The sequence below is a fragment of the Acipenser ruthenus genome, chromosome 31 (genome assembly GCF_902713425.1).
Source record: "Acipenser ruthenus chromosome 31, fAciRut3.2 maternal haplotype, whole genome shotgun sequence".
NCBI classification, from domain to species: domain Eukaryota; kingdom Metazoa; phylum Chordata; class Actinopteri; order Acipenseriformes; family Acipenseridae; genus Acipenser; species Acipenser ruthenus.
In genome coordinates, this window is record NC_081219.1 from 7,627,956 (window position 1) to 7,652,528 (window position 24,573).

General features: G+C 40.3%; 1 protein-coding gene across 1 annotated transcript; it reads right to left on the minus strand.

The window, feature by feature from the left end:
* Nucleotides 1-5,079: 5,079 nt before the first annotated feature.
* LOC117396710 (natterin-3-like) lies at nt 5,080-24,573 on the minus strand. The gene is made up of 3 exons (XM_033994854.3): nt 24,347-24,573; nt 8,334-8,460; nt 5,080-6,989 (listed from the first exon to the last, which is right to left on the minus strand). The coding sequence occupies exons 1-3, from the start codon at nt 24,365-24,367 to the stop codon at nt 5,896-5,898; spliced, it is 1,242 nt and encodes a 413-aa protein (XP_033850745.3). The 5' UTR covers nt 24,368-24,573; the 3' UTR covers nt 5,080-5,895.

Genomic DNA, 24,573 nt, shown 5'->3' on the forward strand with positions numbered 1-24,573 from the left:
TCTGTGTCTAGATTTGTAATCAAACAGAGGAGCAATCTCATTGGCTGACAAGTGTTCAGTGCCTGTGCAGAAGTCACCACCATACCAGCACAGCTTGAAACTTTTAGAACCACTCTACCTGATTTACTTGACAAGCAATTCAATTCAACCAATTTGCTATTTTATAATGCAATACCACTTTCCAGGGTGTTCAGATATGGTCAAAAATCCAGAGACTTGGTTTAGCCTCGTGTCAAACAACACCCCTAGGCGAGCATATCTGAACACCCTAAGCGACCATGTTTGAACATCATATTTAAACACCATGTTATGCTGTATTGCTTTCTAAAATTACTAGGATGGATGAATGGTAGGGTTTGATTAGGCCCATGGCTCGACAGGTGATAGTATATGATTTATTTGATGATCATCCAGATGAGAATTGCCCTGAGCAATTCTACCCTAAGACTGAAGACTGAATTGAGAAGCTGATACAATTTTAACAGACGGTTAATTGAAACCCTAACAAATATTTTACATACCGATCTATCTCCATCAACTAACCAAAGCAATGCAATTCCAGCTTTTTTTTTGGTATTACAGTATTAAATATGTTACTGCAATGTAGATCATACAATTAACATTAGATCTATAATTAGGGCTGTAAATCTACGTTTAATTTATAACAAGCAGCACCAAAAGCACGGCTTGAGAGGAATGAAGACTTTATTAGCAGAGGTAGAAACATACAAAGTAATACCAGCTCCGCTGTAGTTTTGTGTTTATCTATAGCAGGTTTTTATATATATACATTTTACATTATTTATATTTACATGACATAATGATTTTTCTTAAGTCCCAGTGAAGAAGCAAAATGATCACTCTGTCCCTCAGGCAACGGCTTTCTCTCGAGTGGAAGACAGTGAAGACGTCGTCTGAGGACAGAAACGCTGGTCTAAGTTAAGACCCCCTAGAAAATCGTTCTGTGAAACAGACTTAAGACTCGGTCATAACTAGCTCAGCAAAAGTGACTTAAGCCCGTTTGTTGGTCTTAGACTTAAGTCAGCTTTGTGAATATGACCCCAGGTGTCTGTCCTGATGAAGGCGAGGCTGGAGCTTGATCTACCAAGGCAGTGAGGTCCAGCTCTTGAACCTCAGCTGCAATTAAAGAACACTTTATTGAATTGTCTGTTACTGTAACATTCAATAACAATATCCTGAATTAAGCTAATCCTTTATTTTTGAGTGATTGCTATGTAGTTGCTCTCTTGTTTTGTAACCTGTCGAAATGGTTTTCGAAGTCTTTGTACCTGAGGCTTTAGCAACCCCTAGTGCAGTGATACTCAACTCTGGCCCTCAAGATCCAATCCAGTCCAGGCTTTTACTCCAAGCAGGTTCTAATGTAGTTAATTGAAGCTGTTAAGAGGCAATTAACTAATTTAGGACCTGCTTGGAATAAAGACCAGGACTGGAGTGGATCTTGAGGGCCAGAGTACCACTGCCCTAGTACAGGGGTAGGTAACCTGGTCCTGGCGTGCCTCAATCCAGCAGGTATCTCTTAAACATCAATTGCTAAATACCTGGAACACATGGAAATTCTAACCAATTAAGCCAATCATTAAATCATTTAATTTATTAAGGGGCTTGGGTAAAACAATTGGTCCAATTAACTAATTTAGGGTATGGTTAGAACAAAAACCAGGAGGGACATGACCTGAGCTGTGCACCACTGCACTACAACCTTAACTTGACATTCTGGTTATGAGAAAGGATTTCTAGTTTGTTTGCTTCTGAAATGTCTCTTGTGAGTTTTGTATCATTGCCAGGTTCCTCTCACGGAAATAAAAAGCTTTGATACATTAGCTTTCGCTTGCAACTGCCACATAGATTCCAAAACACACACGTCCATATCATTTGTAATGGTTAAGCGTCAGGGCATAGAGGGCAGATCCAAGTCGAATGCAGCAATGAAAAAAGAAGCTCAGCCTTATTTAGGTTCACTGTCATGTAGAGATGCATTTGTACTCCTCAACAACCATTTAATACTTGCAAGTTTTCATGTTTGCATGTGTTTGATTCATGTATGATTTGTAATATCCCTGATATCACAGGGAGTCTTCAGTGTGTGTGTGTGTGTGTGTGTGTCTGCGTGCTTCTCTCAACCAATATAGAGCACAGAGCACACCACATAGACTGACACTCGATACTTACTTAAGTAATATGACCCAAATACTTTTTTGAAGGGAACAGAAACTCCCATTATGAATTGGGAATGAAGCAATACACTACTACTGTACACAATGAAAAGTAGAAAAACTATACCGAGGGTTACTCAGGTACATCAAGGCTAGCCATTTTGATCCATGATGTAGTACAGAACAGAAAAGCCAGAGCACTTGTAGTTTATTATTTATTTTTAATGGCTCTTCCTGCAGTGATTTACAGGACAGATCTCAAACCCCAGTGCATAGAGAGGCCATTTTGAAAAGAGCTTTCAAACCGACTTTAAAAAGTTGTCAGAATATTAACAATGAAAAGAAAAATTACAGGTAAGTTATTTTAAACAGTTGTAGCAACACGTGGGGACATGTAACGCTATATTTTTCCTAACCCCGCTACTTTATCTTTAAGTGCAGTTCAGCCTTCTCTGTTTTAAACATTCTAGGCCATATTCGGATTAAAACCCCTAGTAATGATTAGATAATTAAACAGACTTTTATTATATTGGCTTAAATATGTTCCTAAACGCAGACATTATGCTGGGAAATGATACCGTTAAGACACATCTCATTCTGTGCCTGGTCTGAGGCACCTGTTAATTATGATGCCAGTAAGGGTCTAGTAACAGCACAATACAGATTTATGAATTGGACGAATACTATTCTAATGAGAAAATTGGTCTCTAAGGGCATGTTATTCTAACGTTGTGATGTTTTTTGAAGGTAAATGACGCTTATGCATTACCTGATGAAATACTGTCCTCTTTAAAACATACAATGTTGATTCAAGTAAAATGTATGTAGAGGAATGCAGTTAAACCCTGCTGTTGGTGTAGGTGTTTTACCTTTGTGTAGGAAACTTCACAAAGTCTTTTACTTTAATTGTGTTTCAGGAGAGTGGTTTTTATACAAGCAGAAATCTTCATAGTATTACAGCACGTTGAGCATAACGTACTGGATAAAACTCCACAGTACAGAGGATTACAAAAGAGTTTCTAATTACTGTATACTGGAAGCACAGCAAACATTTATTAACATTCAATAGCACAACCACCCCAGACTTGCCCAATAACAGCAAACACATTTGTATTACCCTATAATATCCTTTTAAACCAGTTCTAACTGAACCAGTTTTGAACATAGCTTTGTTATCTTCATGGCATCTCACACAAACGTATGCACTAACTTCAACTGTGTGTGGAAACTTACCAAATATACATACCAGATTCACATACAGTTACTTAATGTTAGCTCAATTTATGAACATTATGTTAATGCATTCAGTGCTGTTCACTCTGCTTGCCTTTTCTCCAAAGGTATACCTTTTAGAAAGTACATAGACAAATGTGCAGTGAGACAAACTTGTACTATGGAAATGGAGACTTTTCTTTCCATTACCCTGATGAAGACACAAGCCAAACGTATTTGTATACCTGAGCTGATTTCAATGACTTGATGCTTTTTAAAGTTATGACTGAATTACTGTTGCTCCTCTACAGAAACAGACACTCAGGGTGAGGTCCCAAAAGCAGACCCAGTGGCAGGGGAGAGAGAAGAGACGGCAGCCCAAGAGCCAGACCTAGAGGACTCCGACTTCCTCCCTTCTGTCTGCCTGGCCTCCCTCCTCCTGCTCATCTTCATTCTGGTTTCCTGTTTACTCATCCTCAAAGATCCTGTGGCCCACCGGCCAGTACATCCCCGCCCCCTGGCCAGCCTTTGTTGAAGGTCACCTGGACCGGCTGCGGTTCCTCTTCCCTGGCCAGAGGGAGGCACTGTGGAGAGCCCTGAGCAGTGTGACCAGAGGGCGGCCCCTGAGGGTAAGCCTGGTCCTGCTGGGCTGGGAGGAGTCTAGAAACACTTTGCTGCGCTTCTCCAGGAACTTGGTGTCAGTGCTCTCGGGCTGCAGTGGGCCTGAGCCACACAGCAAAACTGTGCGCCACAGAGACTTCTCTGTAGAGCACAGACTCTATCCTGTATCCCGCTTTGCTATAGTTTCCGTTGTCATGGAGATGAGGGAGAATGTGGTGGGCGGGGTCATTGTAGAGCTGCAGCATAGAAAGGGGGGCGGGGCAGTGGGAATAGAAACCACCACAGCGTTGCTACCGGAGCACCTGGGCAGTAGAGAGGAGGAGGAGTTCATGGAAGTAGGTGTCGCCATTGCAGTCGAGCTCCTGATAAACCTCAATAGTACCCAGCAGGCCTCGCTAGGGGGAGTAGATATGACCACCCTAGTGGTGGAGCCAGAGGGGCTCTACATCAGTGGCTTTGTTTGTTAGGTCCTTAATGAAGGTGCAGTCATCAGGAGCCTGTTTATTCCAGGACAGTTTTCTTAATTAAGAAGACTACCTCCTGAACACCCACATAGTTAATCAGGGTTTTTTGTTTTTTTTTATATAAAGAACAGGACGTCCTTACGGCTATCTTTTAAAATATTGAAGACGGGATGTCACATTAGGAATGCCAAATAGTATACATAGCTGGTGAGTGAGGAACACATGTTCTCAATTTGAGTCATAGCATATCATTGTTTTGATAAACATTTGACACAATTCAGTTTCTCAATGGAACCTTTTCTTTTAGAAATTTTTGTGTAAGAATGCAATAGACTGTTACTCATTTTCAGTTCTAGATTTCACAGTTACAGTATCAGGATTCAATTGATGCTTGTTCTATGTGTACGTGTATAAAAAAGGTTTGAATATACAAATAGATTTTATGATGGTGTTGTCCTTATTTTTTTACAATAAAATTTGAGAGTATGTTTTGTTTGTTTCAGATGTTTTAATATTGTCAACAGATGGTCCAGTACCATGGCTTCTCCAGATACAGTATCATTGGATTAAGACATGTCGTTACTTTAAGAGGCAGTCAGTATAGTTCCACATCAGGTTTCTGCATTTGCAAACTATGATCTTGATATACAGTACTATGATGTCTGGTTACACATGTTAGTAGCAGTGTGGAGTAGTGGTTAGGGACCTGGACTCTTGACCGGAGGGTCGTGGGTTCAATCCCAGGTGGGGGAAACTGCTGCTGTACCATTGAGCAAGGTACTTTACCTAGATTGCTCCAGTAAAAACCCAACTGTATAAATGGGTAATTGTATGTAAAAATAATGTGATATCTTGTAACAATTGTAAGTCGCCCTGGATAAGGGCGTCCGCTAAGAAATAAATAATAGTAGCATCACTTGATGCAGGGGCTGGAACAAGCTTTGCAGTTGTGAAGGAAGTATGTGTCTTTTGCTGATGTCAGTATTATTAACTCAGCCACTAGGAGAAGATCCATTACAAAGTACAGACAGACACCTCCATATATTCCCAGATTACATGTAGCTCATTTTAGTCTATTTTTCCATGATAATGATAGCTCTAATTATGTACATGCCAGGGATACATTTTACTGACACTGTATAATAGCATATTACTTATGAATGGGGTAAAAAGAGATTTAAAAAAAGGTACCAGATATACTCGGCTTGATCATCACTCAAGTCAATATTTTTTTTTTTATTTTAGCATAAGAAATCATTCACATTTTTCTAATTTCCAAGGTGTTCCTGGACATTGACTTTGCCATTCTAAACATCTATTCTTTCACACATCAGACATTGATAAGTATAAGATATGTGTAAATAGCAGCAGAACAGGTTTCACATTGTCCTGTTCTATTTAAGAAGCTGTTGATGCTAGTCTGATTAAGTGTTTGGACATGGTTTCGCATCAGTGATGGGCTGGCAGCGTTCCACCACTGCTTTCAGCTCCCCTATCTGCACACCATCATACTTGCCTACAACTGTGGTCCAGTGAGTATCCCCATTAATGTATGTGCGGCTCAGTCGTGCTGTAAAGGGAATATCTGCGGTCATCTTTTTAGCTTCCATTTTCACTGTGCAAGAGTGATTGGGTGGTATGTCTATTTCAAGGGAGACTGAGTGACCAATGGATTCTACTATAGAAGTGCCTTCAGAAAAGTGGAAAGTTTTCTCCTTTGTGAACCCCACAGATGTGCTACCAATAACGGGCATTGCTGTACTGATACTGGATGTTGAGATATTCATAGTTGAGCGGCCTATATCCCAGCTAGTCTTGACTTCAGTGTTTTTCTCTAAGCTGACTGTCTTTTTCACAGTTTTACATTCGTTGTTGGAGACAGAGGACAATCTTAATGTTTCAGGAGGGTGGTGGAACAGCTCCATCTGGTCTATTCCATACTCAACATGGGATATATGCTGGCTGTAGGATTCTCTATTGATGGAAAGAACTTGGTATTTCTTGTACCAGTACTCGTCACCCTCCCATGGCAGGAAGAAAGCTTCATGCTGAGTGGCTACCTTTCCTAAACCATACTTATTCTTTCCTACATAGATACCAACCCCTGAACAGGTTTTGATGGCATTTGTTGGAACAGAACCATATGATCCATCAATCCACTCTACAAATTCAAAGTGGTCCTGATTGACCAGTAGCTCAAAATTAGAAGCATAATACTCTTTATCAGCATATGGATACCGACAGTGTTGGCCTTTACTTGGGTTGTAAAAGCCAGCTTCACAGTTGAATTTACAGACATAGTCTAACCGTTCAGCATACCCATTCCAGATTGACATTGCTCCATTAGGCATTGTCCCGTTCCAACTAACCCATTTCAGATTAATGTTGTCACCAAATATAGAATGAGACTTCTCCCCACTCTGATGCAAAAGCTTGGCTGGGTTCTCTTCATGTTCTACTGCAGAGCTGAACACAAGTGGTGGAATGATTTCTTCGAGATTGGGATTGAGAGTCCGCTCTAAGAAAAGAAACAAATAATTGTGCTTTTTAATCATGCTTTTTTGGTGAAAAGATTATTGCAATAGCTTATTGGGTTTAAACCCTTAGCGGCTCTTTGTAAAAACAGTTTTAACCATTCCGGCACTTGTCCAGATATTTTTTCAGATCCTGTTTTAAATTGTTTAATTGAACTAATTTTAACCTCTATCTCCATCCAGGTTGTAAAGCAGTTCAATATGTAATTCTACCTAATTAGCTTGGAGTGGAATAGGCTTCTTGACCAGACTGCACCCAGCTTCCTCCAGACCCTCATCTCTCCCTACACCCCCACTTGACCTCTGCTCCTCCTGCACTAGAAGACTGGCTGTACCTCCTCTACACTCCCCTGCCTCCAGAGCCCGCTCCTTCTCCACCCTCGCCCTGCAGTGGTGGAAAGACCTTCCTACAGATGTCTGGATTGCCCAGTCCCAGACCACCTTCAGGCGCCTCCTCAAGACTCATCTCTTCAGACAGCACCTGTAGAACTCCTCTTTTCCCTCTGGACACTTATCACTCTTCCTTAATGTGCTTTACTTGCACTTATCTGCTCCCTATTTTACTGCATTTAATCCTGTACTTTAGAGTACTATAATCTGTCAAGTGTTATTTAATCTGTAGTATTTAGCATTTAATTATATCCTGATGTAACTATCACTGACACTGTTATCTGCTCGTATTGTTATTGAATCGTATTTTGTCATATACTTGTACTTGCTAGAACTGAACTAATTGTATTTTATCTTGCTCTTAATTGTATTAATATTTGTACTGTGATTCTTAAAATGTATTTTGTTTATGACTGGAAGTCGCCCTGGATAAGGGCGTCTGCTAAGAAATAAATAATAATAATAATAATTGATGTTTATACTGCCATATCTTAAAACAATCAATCATAAAATTAACAGTAGAAAGAAACTTGGCTAGGTTCAATAAAAAATATACTGCACCCGCATTTTACATTATATGGCAACATTCAGTACTTTATATGTGTTTCAGAATGCTAGTTTCTAGCATATGAGTGCTCTGGGTGAAATGAAATGTATTTTAAGTGGATTTTACATCACTCAGAGTGAATTACCATTAATTGCTACCCAGTTGTTAGATGAGGGCAAGCTACGAAAAGGCAGCTTTTTTTGTGAATTGAACATACTTTTAACAGGCTTCATTTTAATACCTGACAATAAAAACAAGTTAAAGGGAATTAACCAGGGTATCTGCACACCCCTAACATATATCTAAAGAGAGCATTAGACACAGAGACACATTGGCTGCAGTTGCTACAGTGCTAGCAATGAGCAAAGTTAAATAAAGAATCACAATTTACCTGCCGAATCAGTTTTTGCTGTCTTCTCAACAATTTCCTTCAGGCTTTTGGGTGGAATGGAGGATGGATGGACACATTTTAAGCTTAGTTGCAAGAGGATCAGGACAACCACCAGTGTTGACTTCATCTATAAATAGTTGAATTATGCAGAGGATCATCAGATTAAAAGCCTCGTTAAACGGACTATACTCATTAGACCAAATCATTTTCAAACTTGTTTTTTTCCAGCCCAAGAAGACTCCAATTGCTGTCCCCACTTACTGTCATTATGGTGATAATCTGACTTTGGGGACATTTTTAAAGGTTATTAGATTACATGGTAATATTTTCTAATTAAACTGGAAACTGTTAGTGCTTGAAATAGAACATAGAAAACAGAACTGGTCAGAAAACTACCGGTATAGATTAAAAACGACAGTCTGAAGAACAGAAGTGAATTGCTTGTTTTCTCAATTGACTTTTCCTCAAATGCTTTATTTGAATTGATGTTACTCTTATAAAAGTTTCCCAGAATAAAAAAAAGCCTAGCAAAGTGTAGTAAAATGTAGTGAAAGCATTGTAAAGAGATGGTGCATTATAAAGCATGGTGCATTGTAAAGCCCAGAGAGCTATGGTAAAACATAATTAAAAACATAGCAAAGTGTGATAAAGTCAGGTAAATACATAGTCAAATATTAGGAAAAGCATGGGGAAGGTGGGTAAATACATAGAAAAATAAGAAAAGCATGGGTAAGGTGGGTAAATACATAGTAAAATAGGAAAAGCATGAGGAAGGTGGGTAAATACATAGTAAAATAGGAAAAGCATGGGGAAGGTGGGTAAATACATAGTAAAATAGGAAAAGCATGAGGAAGGTGGGTAAATACATAGTAAAATAGGAAAAGCATGGGGAAGGTGGGTAAATACATAGTAAAATAGGAAAAGCATGGGGAAGGTGGGTAAATACATAGTAAAATAGGAAAAGCATGAGGAAGGTGGGTAAATACATAGTAAAATAGGAAAAGCATGGGGAAGGTGGGTAAATACACAGTAAAATAGGAAAAGCATGGGGAAGGTGGGTAAATGCATAGTCAAATAATAGGAAAAGCATGAGGAAGGTGGGTAAATACATAGTAAAATAGGAAAAGCATGGGGAAGGTGGGTAAATACACAGTAAAATATGAAAAGCATGGGGAAGGTGCTAAATTACCGTGCAAATTCACCACTTCCTGATAGTTATCCCTGCATATACTAGATTATTTAAACAAAGCAGAACTATAGCAGACATCTGTCTTTCTTTAAGGGAGCATTTTGCTGTCTTCCTGAGAACATGTGAAATCTGCCAGCCTTAAATTACAGAATACCAAAATTGATTAGATGTTTTTTATAATAAGTAGAAACCGTGTTAGAAAAACCCTTAAATAAATCACAACAAAATAGTACACCTTTATGTTTAGGTAATCTAATGCCTACATTATTTTAACGTTTAAATAAGAAATGTTTTGATCAGATGTATAACAGATAGTAATACAGGGTACTCTACCTTCCACTGCTCCACTCCGAGTGTAAAGACTGCAAATCTCTAAAGGTTTATATAGCCACTGTTTATTGCCACTCATAAATAATATGACGCACACATGTAGATTTTACTGCAGGCAAATCTCTATGTCTTAATAGCTGATTCTATTAGAACAAACCTTTGTGATATTGTGACAGAGAGCAAATCAGCAATCACCCTCTCGACCTGTGAGGGCACTATACAACAGGAACTGTGTGCCTCGTACTGAATGGTTGGGCAGTTCATTCTGGGGGCAGTAGGAAGCCGGCCATTCAGGAATGGGGCAGCGTCATGGTACCAGGAGTCATCGCCCTAGTACGGTGAGCGAAGTTTCAGAATTGGAGGAGATGTGATTTAACTAGCTATCGGAGGGGGCGTGGCGGAGGGTACTTTTGGGGGACGTGATGGCGTAATCGGTTCCTTTGTTGTGGTTAATGAGAGGAAACAAGGACAGTGGAAACGTAAGTGGAGTGTTTTGTTTATTTGTAACCTGTTGGTATTTGTCTTCGTCAGACGGCTAATACGAAGCCAGGAGCTGCAGCACAAAGCCAGCGCTAAGCCCGGACCACACTTATAAATATACCACCATTGCTGAAAGCACCGCACCTGCACTAAGAGCACACACTATCTGGAGACGTGTTTTGTATCTGTGTTGAGTGTCTGTGGTTGTCTTATTATTTCGGGACTGCAAATCCTTTTGTTATATGCTGGCAATACACATTGTTGGGTAGAGCCAGCCTTATTATTTAACGGTCTCAAACAAAGGGGGAGACTGAATTAAAGGACTGTTTAAACCGTAACTTTGTGTTTGTCATTGTTGGAGCACCCACATTACCTGTACCCCTGAGCACTGTAAACCACACATTCACACCTGTCAGGAGGCAAGTTGTGTGGGAAGAAATTAATGTCCAATACCATGTAATTTGTAATCCAAAAAGGTCAGTTTTATTTTATCACCGCCTTATACCAGCAACAGCGGGTTTCAGTCCTAAACAAAAAGTTAAACAAATAATAGTAACACTGCCCAATCCACAAGTGCACAGAAAAGTGCTCCAGGAAAGGTGAGGTTACTGTGGTGCTGTGCAGAGGTAGTGATGCTTCCAGGGTCTGTGCTGGCTCCGTGGCTGCAGCTCCCAAGCTGCTGCTTCTTCTGCAAAACAATAACAGAACAACAGAGCTCCAGCGAGTTAGTATTTCAGCGTAAGGGGTCGTACTCGCGTAGCTGCATCCGCATTGTACTGCTAATCTCCTCCCTGTGATCAGCATGACGTCACGCTCTATCCAATAGTTGCATGCCCCACAGCTGATCACGATAGATTTGTTTAGCAGTCTTGCAACTACGCAGGCGCCGTTATCCAAGGCGACTTACAGAAACTAGGGTGTGTGAACTATGCATCAGCTGCAGAGTCACTTACAACTACGTCTCACCCGAAAGACGGAGCACAAGGAGGTAAAGTGACTTGCTCAGGGTCACACAATGAGTCAGTGGCTGAGGTGGGATTTGAACCGGGGACCTCCTGGTTACAAGCCCTTTTCTTTAACTACTGGACCACACAGCCTCCCAAAGATGGCCAACTTCCTGTTCCGACCTACTGTCGAGTCGGCCCATCTTTAGGAAAGCTCACCACTAATCTTACTTAGCGCCCTTCCTGGTTCGGAATTAGACTTGCAGCTCAGGATCCTTCTCTCCTCATCACATATCTCACCCCTCAGAGTGGTGCTGAAGGAACACTCAGCTAACCCTAACTCCCCAACTGGTCCCCACACCCAAGAAAAAAAAAACGGTGTTTCGGTGCTCTTTACTGCACGATGCTTCATCTGGAAGTTAAAGGGTTCCAGTGCCAGATACCACCGAGTTATCCGGGCATTCGTGTTCCTCGTCATATTTAACCACTTTAAATGGCTGTGGTCCGTAACAAGAAGGAAGGAACGTCCCAACAGGTAATAGCGAAGCGCGTACGTAGCTCTGTGGCAAGGATGTCTTGTGGTGATGTCAGACCTGGAAATGCAGGACACAGTATTGAGAGTGCATGCGGTGGTGCATGGATGTATTTCAAATAAAATGATTTAACAAAACAAAACACTGAACAAAAAAAAAACAGACAATAAACAAACACTAAAGCAAACAAGGGTCATGCTGGGAGTAGCAATTGTTATTTTTACTTTCTTTTTATTTTCTCTTTCACTCACATCTCGTTCTTTCTCCCTGAACACCCAGCCTCGTTCAGCCAAAGCTGGAGACGGTCACATTCTGCACAGGTTTAGCTGGATGGGACATTTTAACCCCATCCATGCTGCAAAACAGCAATAATAAACATCATGTTTTTACACACTAAAAAATACATTTTAACATAATAATAATGCAAACTAATACAAAATAAACAAAATACACACAGGGGCGGAGTGTACCCCATCACAAGCCCATTTGATGGCCAAACTCTCTTTCTCAATTACAGAGTAATTCCTTTCCCTGGTAGCCATTTTCTTGCTCAGTTACACAATGGGATGTTCTGCTAACAAGGGATATAGTGAGCCAACCACATGATCTCAGCCTTTAAAGGCTTTGGGAACCAATCATTGTTTTACAGGTCATTGTTTTACACTGTCCTGTGTCCGGGGCTTGGGATACCCTGTATCAGAAGTGGCCAAACTGTGGCTCTTGGGCAGTTCAAGTGATGCACACACTTTGCACCTCGAATGAACTGAAGAAAGAATAATAAACAAAAACATAAAGAGAAAGTACAACTAAACACAACAAGTTTATTATTATTGTTCTCTATTCATTCGTGTTAATTCTTCTCTCCTGTTCTCTCTCTCCTGTTTCTTTGAGCCTGCATGTTCACTGCAAGGATATCTGTTGACTTTCGACACTACTCGCTGGCGCATGCATATTTCGATCACAGAGTGAAAGATGGATGTGCAGTCAAGTACATTTCATAATTTTTAATTAAGTACATGAGGCTTTAAACCAGACTGGGAGAAAGAGTTTGCTTTCACTGAAAACAGTGGTAAACCTGTGTCACATCTGCAACAAATCGCTTACACACTGTAGTCTGTACAAGGCGAGCAACCTCAAACGTCATTATAAAAATCACAGCACATTTTCATCTGAATAACCTCCTGGATCAGACTTAAGGCAGATGCTGCTTTTGGCGTTCAGTACAGAAGCTGATTTAATGACTCAAGCAAGTTTTGTATGGCAAGCATGGAATATTGCTCATGGCAAATGTCAGATGAATTAATCTTTTTATAAAATTGGAGTGTTGGCGAGTGACAGAGAGCGAATTAATCCGAGTCAACAATCTCCCTCCTGACCTGTGAGGGCACGGTATAACAGGAACAGTGTGCCCCAGACTGGATGGTTTGACAGTTCATTCCAGGATCAGTCGGAAGTTGGCCATCCAAAAAGGGGGCGAAGCCACAATACTAGAACTCAGTGCCTTACTGCGGTAGGCGATGTGTCAGTCATGGATTGGAGGAGACGTGATTGCACTCGCTACCAAAGGGGGCGTGACTGAAGGTATATCAAGGGATGTGGCTGAGCAATCTGTTCCTTTGTTACGGTTGTGAAAGACCTATAAAGGACAGTAAAGGCCGAAAGTAACCATAAGTTTTTGTCATATCTGTCTGTCTATTAAATGTCACCCTTCTCATTTATAGAAGACTAAATCTGGGAGCTGTTGCTATTCAGCCAGCATCAATCTAGGATGGCACTGCACTACTGTTTCACTGTTACTGTATAAATCACCACTTACACAAGGAGCACTCACTATTGGGATTCATGACCGTGTCTGTGTACAGTATGTGTTATTATTATTTCGGGACTGAACCCTGAGGTTTTGACTGGCTTTACACATTGCTGTGTATAGTCAGTCTTATTATTTAAAGCAACAAATAAAGCTTAGTTTTCACCATTGGAACTGTTGTTGGACTGTTGTTATTAAGCATTGCATCAGCTCTACACCTGTGCACTACAAATCACTTTGCCACATGGCGCTATACTAGAGAATGTATGTTTAAATGTTGTATTGCAGGTCTAAAATTAATACATACAGTATAAACAGAAATAATGGAAATAATGGAAGAGATAACGAGTCGAGACTCTGAAAGCATAGAACTTAATGCAGGAGAGAGTACATTTGAACATGTCTTGTAAAATTCAATGGGAAACCCATCTGGACCAGGGGATTTACCACTTTTAATTGAAGAAATTGCATGTGTAATCTTGTCTATTGTGAAGACCTCCTCTAAATGGTCTTTAAAAGATGGATCAAAAGGAGGAAATTCTAGGTTTTGGAAAAAGGAGTTATTAACTTCCTGCTGATCAACAGTAATTGTACCTGATGATAACCAAACCTGTGAGATAAGACTAGAGGCCTCTGACTGACGAATCTGATGAGCAAGGAGTCTACTGGCCTTATTTCCATATTCATAGACAGTATATCATGCTTTAAGCAGTAATTGTTCAGCCTGTTTTGTTGATAGAAGGTCAAACTCAGTCTGCAATGTCAAACGCTGCTTAAAAAGATCTGAGGATGGGGAGTTAGCGTTTTGCAGGTCTAATTTTGAAATTAGATCAGTCAGTTCAAAGAGTCTCTTAGAGTGATGTCTGTTTACTTTAGCTGTATACAAGATTATCTGGCCACGTATGTACACCTTCAGTGTTTCCCAAAGCGTAGAGTACGAGATTCCTGGAGTGGTGTTAGTGAAGAAATAAACTCGATAAAATCTAGATCTGAAAGTAAAAGTGGACTAAATCTCCATTGGCTGTGGATGGAGGATTGTTGAGGCAAGTTAAGTTCTAGGACTAATGGAGAGTGATCAGAAATAGCAATGCCATGATAAGTACAGTCACGTACATAAGGGAGAAGTTTATTATCTAAAAAAAAAAGATCTATACGAGAATACATTTTGAAAAGAACATGAGAAAAGAAAGAATAATGTCAAGCTGTAGGGTTGAGGATATGCCAGGGGTCAGATATTGGATATTTTTTAAGAAAGACTGAATAAGCATTGCACATTTGGAAGGACCTACAACTTTTAGAGAGGAACGATCTGAGGAGGGTCACAAAGTACAATTAAAGTCTCTTCCCAAAAAGTTGGCCAAGACCAGCGGTGTGTTAAACATCCTACCTGTTACTATAATATAGCGACCTTTAGGGTCTGCTACTACCTGGGAAGCAACAAAAGGAGTGGACTTGTTATAAGGATTGCTGCACCTCTGCTTTTGTTATGAAAGTTAGAGTGAAATAACTGGCCAACCCAGTCCCTTCGCATCCGGAAAGGGTCAGAAGATCTAAGAATCTGCTGAAATTCTTTACTCTAACTTTCCGAACAAAGACAAAATACTGGAAGAGATCAGCCTCTTGCAACTATCAGACACAACAGCTACAAGGTGATGCAAGACTCTTGGTTCTGATGTATTTGATCAGCTGATAACTGACTTGAATGAGGCGCCTTGCTTCAGTATAGCACTGGATAAAATATTGGTAGTTGTATGGGTGGTTTTCCAAAACAGTCAGATAGTGTGTTTTGAGAGGAGATACTCTGTTTACTGCCTCTTGAAGGCCACACTCAGGGACGAGACATATGTGAGAAGCTGACAGATTTCTTTGATCTCATGATGTACAGTGTGAGAAGCTTGTCTCAGTTTGTACAGACGGATCACCTTCAATGATTGGATGTGAAAATGGTGTCGTGTCACTGCTCAGAAGTGTTGGAAAATGTGTTTCCATACCATTGCATAATTCACCAGGAGGTTCTGGTTGCAAAGATAAAAGAAGGGGAACTGTCTCAGGTCATGGATCTTGTTGTAAAAACAGTAAACTACCTGCGTGCACGAGCCTTAAACCACAGCCTCTTCGGCGAGTTTCTCAGTCACTACGATGTGGAGTATAAGGACATCATTCTGCACAGTGAAATTCATTGGTTGTCTCGGACGTGTTTTTTGATCTTTGCTTCCAGTAATTTGGCAATTTCTCATTGAGCTAGGCAAAAACAAAGCACGGTTTTCTGACCCTGACTGGATATTAAAACTTGCCTCTCTCACAGATATGATTAGACATTTAAACATCCTGAATCTCTCCCTGCAAGGCAAATGTAAGATGGTGAGTAACATGCTTCAGTCTGTGCATTCCTTCCCAAGCAGAGTTCTGATCAACGACTTGCAAAGCACAGAGTTCACACACCATTTCCCAAAACTTGCGTGCGTCACCACTGACAGACCTGAGCTGATATATTTGTGACCTACATGACTCAACTGAGGGAGAGCCTTGAGGCACGATTTAGTGATTTTTGCAATAGGAAGGTGTTCAATGTTTTGCAAAACCCTTTTGTCATACCTGTGAGAGCCACCTCTACTGAACTCACACAAATGAGGACTGAAACTGCCAAGTCAGACTCTGAACTTTTGTAACTTCAAGCTGACTTTTGATATGCAAGCAATACATTCGACATGTTTCGTGACTGAATTCTGGTTTAAAGTACCCCAAGAAAAATATTCCATATTGGTATCCTGTGCACATACAGTATGTGTGCAAAGCTAGCTGTTTGGCAATGAACTCAATAGATTTGAAGCAGCATAACAGACTGCGACACGACCCGCCTGCAGCATTGCCTGCGCACTGCAACCATATCCTAAGAGCCACCTTATCAGAACATTACAAGCAAGTTCACTCGTTTCCGAAGTTGCAACGAATACGGGTAAGTTAAAAATGTATTCCGCTTTTAATGTTTGGGGGTTAGGGGGTTATAATATTTACATGTGGCCGGCCAACAATCGCAGAGTTACTTATGTGGCCCGCCACAATATTTTAGTGGGGAACACTGCCCTAGAGTATACTACATGCAATAAACATTCACCACAATTGGACAATTGATTTTCAAGATATGCAACACTGACATGTATTAGTTAAAGAGCATAAAATTGACTAGTTTGAAAATAACTTGTAGTAAACCCTTTTGACATAATCAAAGCCAATATCTTATCACTTAGTCCAAGGTTACAAATAACTTGTAGTCAACACTTTTGACAATAATCAAAGCCAAGATCTTATCACTTAGTCCAAGGTTACAAATTTGTAACTACCTTTGGTAATTTGAACAATATTGCACCAAGCAGAGTTTTTATTTATTTATTTATTTATTTATTTATTTATTTATTACAGCCAATACATGTGCGACATTATTGTCCACTGTGAACTGCTGTGTCAGTATAATAGCAATTGTTATAATACAATTCTGATTAATGTAAAGCTAAAAAGGTTGCTTTTCTTCATAGTTTGATGTCAATTTGGATACAAGAGCACTAGGATTTAAACGGGAAATGTGGCTTGCAAGTCTTAAATGGTATGTCTCGTTCAATTTGTTGTTAATTGAATTCTGCTTCTCTGATTGACAGCTCTATGTTTTCTATCTCGACACATCCATCGTATTTCTATTGTATTGCTACAGCATTTTGCATTCAATGTGAGAGCCCAGGTGCACAACATGTTGGGCCCTGCAACACAGCTGCCAAAAAGACAAAAACAGATCTAGATATGTCCAAGAGCATCTGAACTTGTTGTGTATACTTGACAAGATTAACGTCTGCTCAAGATTCATCCCTCAAAACTTGGATGATTATGTGTGTTAATGGACAATACAACTTGGTAACTGACAACAAAATCCTCTACAGCCAATAAAAAGCATTGGTCAACACGCCAAACATGAAAGATTTTGATGAGGACAAAAACCGAACTCCAGGTGGATGTCGACCCTGTAGGTCTTACAGCTATCCATGTACAGAAGGATCAGAACAAGCAAAAGAGACATGTTGTATCACACTGAAGTCAGCCTTGACACCACTGGAACCAAGATACTCACAAACTCATATGAGCATGTGAGCACTTTAACATTTACAGTATGTGTATGGATGGCCATTAACCGTCCATAAACTGCTAATCACCATCTAAGTAAATCATGTCAGTTTTGCATATCTTGAGAATCGATTGTCCAATTGTGGTGAACGCTTATTGCATGTATTACACTCTAGGGGTTAATGTGTCGCAGGTGACGCTGAACTAGTTATTCCATATAGTAAAACATTAGACTCCATTGCATGGAGGGTCTCAGTAGCTACAGCTGTTGGTTCATCAATTGAATCAGATTCAGTTGTATGGTGTCTGCCAACTGATGATGTGAGGCAGAACAGTAATTGAATACCAGAAAATATGAATAACAGTGAGTTTTGGCCTCCTTCAGTGTTCTGGATGGAAGGCGTACCTCGCAAAGTGACTCTGTGCAAACAAAAGGAAATATAAAGAAATAATATTTACAGCTAAACGTGTCCAAGTATCTTATAGGAATGAAGTCAGGCCATGGAAATCCACACCTGTGATGGAGAAACATTGGATCAAGGGACTTCTTGTGGAAACAACTAAGAGCGAAACCTGGTACAGAAGCTGAATCCTGAACATATGGATATGCTGAATATGTACTAGGCGATTTTAAATATGGAATGTATTATAAAATGAAGTGTCAAAGATATTAGGAAGGATAAAGAAAGAGTATCCTTGTACCACCAATGGATGGCTCTCTTGCTCCATGAAATAGGTCAGTCCACTCTTGTTATGGATTTGACATTTAATTAAATGCTTAGTAACGATTTACCACTTGTATATCTTATCTTCAGAAAGTATGACGCTTGATAAAAAAGCACCATTCCGGCTAAAAGTGAACGTTAATCTACAAATTTATGTCCTAAAAACACAAGATAAGAAGAGACTCTTTATGACCAAAAGATTAACTAACAAGCCAGAGGTCTTGAGAAAAAAATCCTGTCTCGGCTGGATTTTGTATGAACAAAGAGAAGGGTCAAGCCTAGTTGAATGCAGTTATACTGGCCTATATTTGGATTTAAATCTTAAGAGGGATTCACCAAAATAATATTATAGCAATTGATAAACAGAGGTAAATTAATTGAAAGATTATCTTATAATGAAACAGGTTCAGTGCTAATTGACACTGTTTATAGTTCATAACAGTTATTTCATAAGATTAATAATATGTTTTAAGTATTTGCTATAATGAGAAAACATATTATTTAAAACTGACAAGTATTATTGCTTGTTCACGACTTTGCTTTAGTGATAAGAAGATTAAAAGCTGGAGCAGTATTCAATTGAATTAATTGAGATAAGAGTGAAGACAGTCATATCCTTTTATGATTTATATTAAAGGGTAAGCATTAATCAATTATTATTTTATCTCATATGTATTGCATGTATTGCTATAAGGGACTCACGCTATGTTTAGAAGATAGGAGAACATTTGTTGAATGTGCTGAAAAGAGGCTACTGGGTGCATTTAGTGTCGTGGTCGTGGCCAGGCCTGCAGGCTGCACGAATACATAAAGATGTATTAAAGTGTTAACGTTAATATCTGTTAAGACACTGGACTGCCCAGAACGTCTGTCAGCTGGGGATATGAAGTAGTCTGTAGCTACTCAATCCAATATTTAACTGTTAATAAACCGAAGGAGTACTGATCATACTATGATTCGTAAAGACACTTTAGATACATGAGTCTGTCAATTTCTTGGGTACTATATTGGTCATCCGAATATACTGCGGGTCCAGAGCACGAACTATATCCCACTAGGAGTAATAACATCTCTGTCCTCCTAACATCTCCCCTGAGATAAGAGTGTGTGCTGAGCAATTCAAAAGAGTACGTAAAGGAATCTGAACACGCAGATTTCGTGACAAATGGAAGCTCCCAGTATGTCACACTTTTTAACATATATCTAGAGAACCACATACCCAGTTGTGATGAAAAACAAGAATCAAAGACAAGAAAACCCTTCCTATTATTTATCTTATCACTAAGTCCAATGCTACAAAAAGAACATCAAAGACTGTCGTAAGCAACAGTATTTAATGCCTTTGATAAGCTGATAAATACTGCACCAACCAGAGTTTTTATTAGCCAGTGCGTGTGGAATATCATTGTTCACTGTGAACTGCTGTATCAGTCTAATATAAATGGTTAGAATACAATTCTGAATATTATAACACCAAAAAGGTTTATTTTCTCTGTGTTATACCAAGTTCATTACTTTGCTGTTTAGTTCTGAGCCTTGCATTGAATAGACATGCATCTGTATTTATCCCATCAAAAGATTCTGTTTGGCTAGACTATGACAAGGTATTAAAACAACTACAGTATATTTTTGAAAAGCAGACACTGAACAATTCAAGGATAAAGTACACAATATTTAAAAATCAGCAGTGGTATCAAAAACATTAGGAGTGGGTTGCCCTCATTGAAAAACTTGGCTAGTTTCAGGGGTGATTCGTCACGCTGTGGTCCCTGTATTATTATTATTATTTATTTCTCAGCAGACGCCCTTACCCAGGGTGACTTACAGTCATAAACAAAAAATACATTTCAAGAATCACAGTACAGGTATTAATGCAATTAAGAGCAAGATAAAATACAATGACTTCAGTTCTAGTAAGTACAAATATATGACAAAATACTATTCAATATCTGAGCAGATAACAGTGTCAGTGATAGTTACATCAGGATATAATTAAATACAAAATACTACAGATTAAATAATACTTGTGACAGATTACAGTACTCTGAAGTACAGGATTAAATGCAGTAAAATAGGGAGCAGATAAGAGCAAGTAAAGCGCATTTAAGGAAGAGTGATAAGTGTCCAGAGGGAAAAGAGGAGTTCTACAGGAGCTGTCTGAAGAGGTGAGTCTTGAGGAGGCGCCGGAAGGTGGTCTGGGACTGGGCAGTCCTGACATCTGTAGGAAGGTCACTCCACCACTGCGGGGTGAGGGTGGAGAAGGAGCAGGCTCCGGAGGCAGGGGAGTGTAGAGGAGGTACAGCCAGTCTTCTAGTGCAGGAGGAGCGGAGAGATCAAGTGGGGGTGTAGGGAGAGATGAGGGTCTGGAGGTAGCTGGGTGCAGTCTGGTCAAGGCATCTGTAGGCGAGTACAAGAGTCTTGAACTGGATGCGAGCGGTGATCGGGAGCCAGTGGAGTGAGCAGAGCAGTGGAGTTGCGTAGGAGAAGCGAGGCAGAGAGAACACCAGGCGAGCAGTGGAGTTCTGGATGAGCTGGAGTGGACGGGAGGCGGACGCAGGGAGGCCATCCAGGAGGGAGTTGCAGTAGTCTAGGCGGGAGAGTACCAGGACCTGGACAAGGAGCTGGGTGGCGTAGTTGGCGAGGAAGGGTCGGATTCTTTGTATGTTGCTCAGGAAGAATCGGCAAGTCCGTGCCAGAGTGGAGATGTGCTGGGAATACGAGAGGCAGAGGTCCAGGGTGACTCCAAGGTTCTTAGCTGAGGAGGAGGCAGAGAGTGTGGTAGATTCCAGAGGAATGGAGATAGAAAGATCAGGGGGGGAGGGAAAGAAGAGGAGGTCAGATTTAGAGAGGTTGAGTTTGAGGTGACGTGAGTGCATCCAGGAGGAGATAGCAGACAGACATGTAGAGTTATGGGATGGGATGGTGGAGACAGAGGGGGGGGGGAAGGAGCTCCAAATCTGAGCATCATCACCATAGAAATGGTATGGGAAACCATAGGATGCGATGAGGGGGCCCAGGGAGCGAGTGTAGAGAGTGAACAGGAGAGGACCAAAGACTGACCCTTGGGGGACTCCTGTTAAGAAAATAAGAAAGTTTACAAACGGGAGGAGGCCATTAAGCCCATCTTGTTCATTTGGTTGTTTGTAGCTTATTGATCCCAGAATCTCATCAAGCAGCTTCTTGAAGGATCCCAGGGTGTCAGCTTCAACAACGTTACTGGGGAGCTGGTTCCAGACCCTCACAATTCTCTGTGTAAAAAAGTCCCTCCTATTTTCTGTTCTGAATGCCCCTTTATTTAATCTCCATTTGTGACCCCTGGTCCTTGTTTCTTTTTTCAGGTCAAAAAAGTCCCCTGGGTCGACATTGTCTATACCTTTTAGGATTTTGAATGCTTGAATCAGATCACCGCGTAGTCTTCTTTGTTCAAGACTGAATAGATTCAATTCTTTTAGCCTGTCTGCATACAACATGCATTAAACACAGGATAATTCTGGTCGCTCTTCTTTGCACTCTTTCTAGAGTAGCAATATCCTTTTTGTAACGAGGTGACCAGAACTGAACACAATATTCTAGGTGAGGTCTTACTAATGCATTGTAAAGTTTTAACATTACTTCCCTTGATTTAAATTCAACACTTTTCACAATATATCCGAGCATCTTGTTGGCCTTTTTTATAGCTTCCCCACATTGTCTAGATGAAGACATTTCTGGGTCAACATAAACTCCTAGGTCTTTTTCATAGATTCCTTCTTCAATTTCAGTATCTCCCATATGATATTTATAATGCACTTTTTTTTTTTGCCTGCGTGCAGTACCTTACACTTTTCTCTATTAAATTTCATTTGCCATGTGTCTGCCCAGTTCTGAAAGCTGTCTAGATCATTTTGAATGACCTTTGCTGCTGCAACAGTGTTTGCCACTCCTCCTATTTTTGTGTCATCTGCAAGTTTAACAAGATTGCTTACTATACCAGAATCTAAATCATTAATGTAGATTAGGAATAGCAGAGGACCTAATACTGATCCCTGTGGTACACCACTGGTTACCTCGCTCCATTGTGAGGTTTCTCCTCTAATCAGTACTTTCTGTTTTCTACATGTTAACCACTCCCTAATCCATGTGCATGCATTTCCTTGAATCCTTACTGCGTTTAGTTTGAGAATTAATCTTTTATGCGGGACTTTGTCAAAAGCTTTCTGGAAATCTAAATAAACCATGTCATATGCTTTGCAATTATCCATTGTCGATGTTGCATCCTCAAAAAAATCAAGCAGGTTAGTTAGACACGATGTCCCTTTCCTAAAACCATTCTGACTGTCTCCCAGGATATTGTTACCATATAGGTAATTTTCCATTTTGGATCTTTGAGTACTATTGGGAGGATCTCATCCGGCCCAGGGGATTTGTTTATTTTAAGAGCTCCTAGTCCCTTTAACACTTCTGCCTCTGTTATGGTAAAGTTATTTAACACTGGATAGTAACAGGTTGACATGTGGGGCATGTTGTCCGTGTCCTCCTTTGTAAAAACCTGTGAAAAGTAATCATTCAATATTAAAGATGTAATGTAAAGATGTAATTTCTCCTTACTGCTTCTAACTGCTCTGTACTTCTCCTACGCTGTCGCCTCCACACGCTGTCGCTGTGAATACTGGCTGGCTTTTGTTTGTTTTCCTGAGCGTCTTCCAGAGCGCTGCTAGGTTCGGATCTTTTCCAACAGCGTCTCGGCGCAGGCCTCCCCTCGCTGGACTCCCACAGCTAGACTCCCACAGCTAGACTCCCGGCTCTTTTGTTGTGAGGCTCTTCAGTTGGCTGCCCCTTTGTGCTTGCGCACAAATAACCTAACTGACTAATATAGCAACTATCTGCCTCAGACTCTGGTTACCTGTAGACTGTGGGAATCCATATTTAAGCAAAAGCTTTTCTAGTTTGCATGCCCAATTCAGAAGATTTGACTGTATCAATACATTCATGTTGGAAAACAATGCCATCTATTTCATAATCTGTGACATGACAATGTAAGACAACAACAAGAAAAGGTTAGATTTGGATCTCACGAAACCATATCTAAAGCATTACCCCTGAACATTACTGGATCAATCCTTCAACTTTCACTGAGAAATTTATCAAGTCCTTATCACGCTCTTTACCACGATACTAACCCTGGACTATGGATCAGTTAATCTAAATTGCATGCTGAAATAAAAAACTAATACCAGAATATTGTCAGCATAATCAGTCTGAGCTCCATAGGAACATAACATAAGAAAGGTTTGGGAACAATAACAGTCCTTCAGCCCTTAAAGGCTAGTCTCTTTTTAAATCAAGGTTTGTCCCTTCCTATCAAGGCTCATTCCTTCTTCAACAGCTAGAAGTAGCTAGTGTAAACTGACTGTCTGTGGAAAGATGATACCTCTCAATTCCATGACAACAGCTACAGTTAACTGGCTTTAAAAAGCCATCTAAAGTCCCAGAACAGTGGTGGTTTTTGGGGTGGTGTGGCAATGTGCTCCGCCCCTGTGTGCATTTCTGTGTTGTATGTTGCGTGTGGTGTGTTTAATGTTGGTGTATAGATATAAATGTTGGCTGCACGGGATATAAATGGGTGTGTGCAGCACGAGTTATTTAAAGTGTATAGTTGTATTTAAGCACGAGGATTGCACATCATTTCACGTGCATTTAAAGTATTTAATATGTGAGCACGAGGTTGCACATAATGAATTCACGTGCTGGGATTCAATTGAATAATTAATTTGTAATTGAATCCCGGCACAACAGTATATATAGATGCACGTTTTACTCACTCGGGGTTGTGTGTTCGAGAGTGGAGAACGGCTGTGGAGAGGAGAGTAAAAGAAAGTAAACTAAAATAATAAGTATTTGTTTATTTAAACTCACCATGTTTGTGTGTCTGTCCATCCACCGTTTGTTAATGTTAGTCCGTTTTGTTTGTCTGTTTATTTTGGCGTAAAGTGCCGTGTCTTGTGTTTTGTTCAAACCTTTTTATTTATAATAAACCGGAGCAAGCAAACGCCTTCATCATTTCATTTCATCTGTCTGTGTGTTATTCATTCCCTGGATCTGACGGCACCACTCAGCCAGCCGTGTGACAGGTCACATATCCA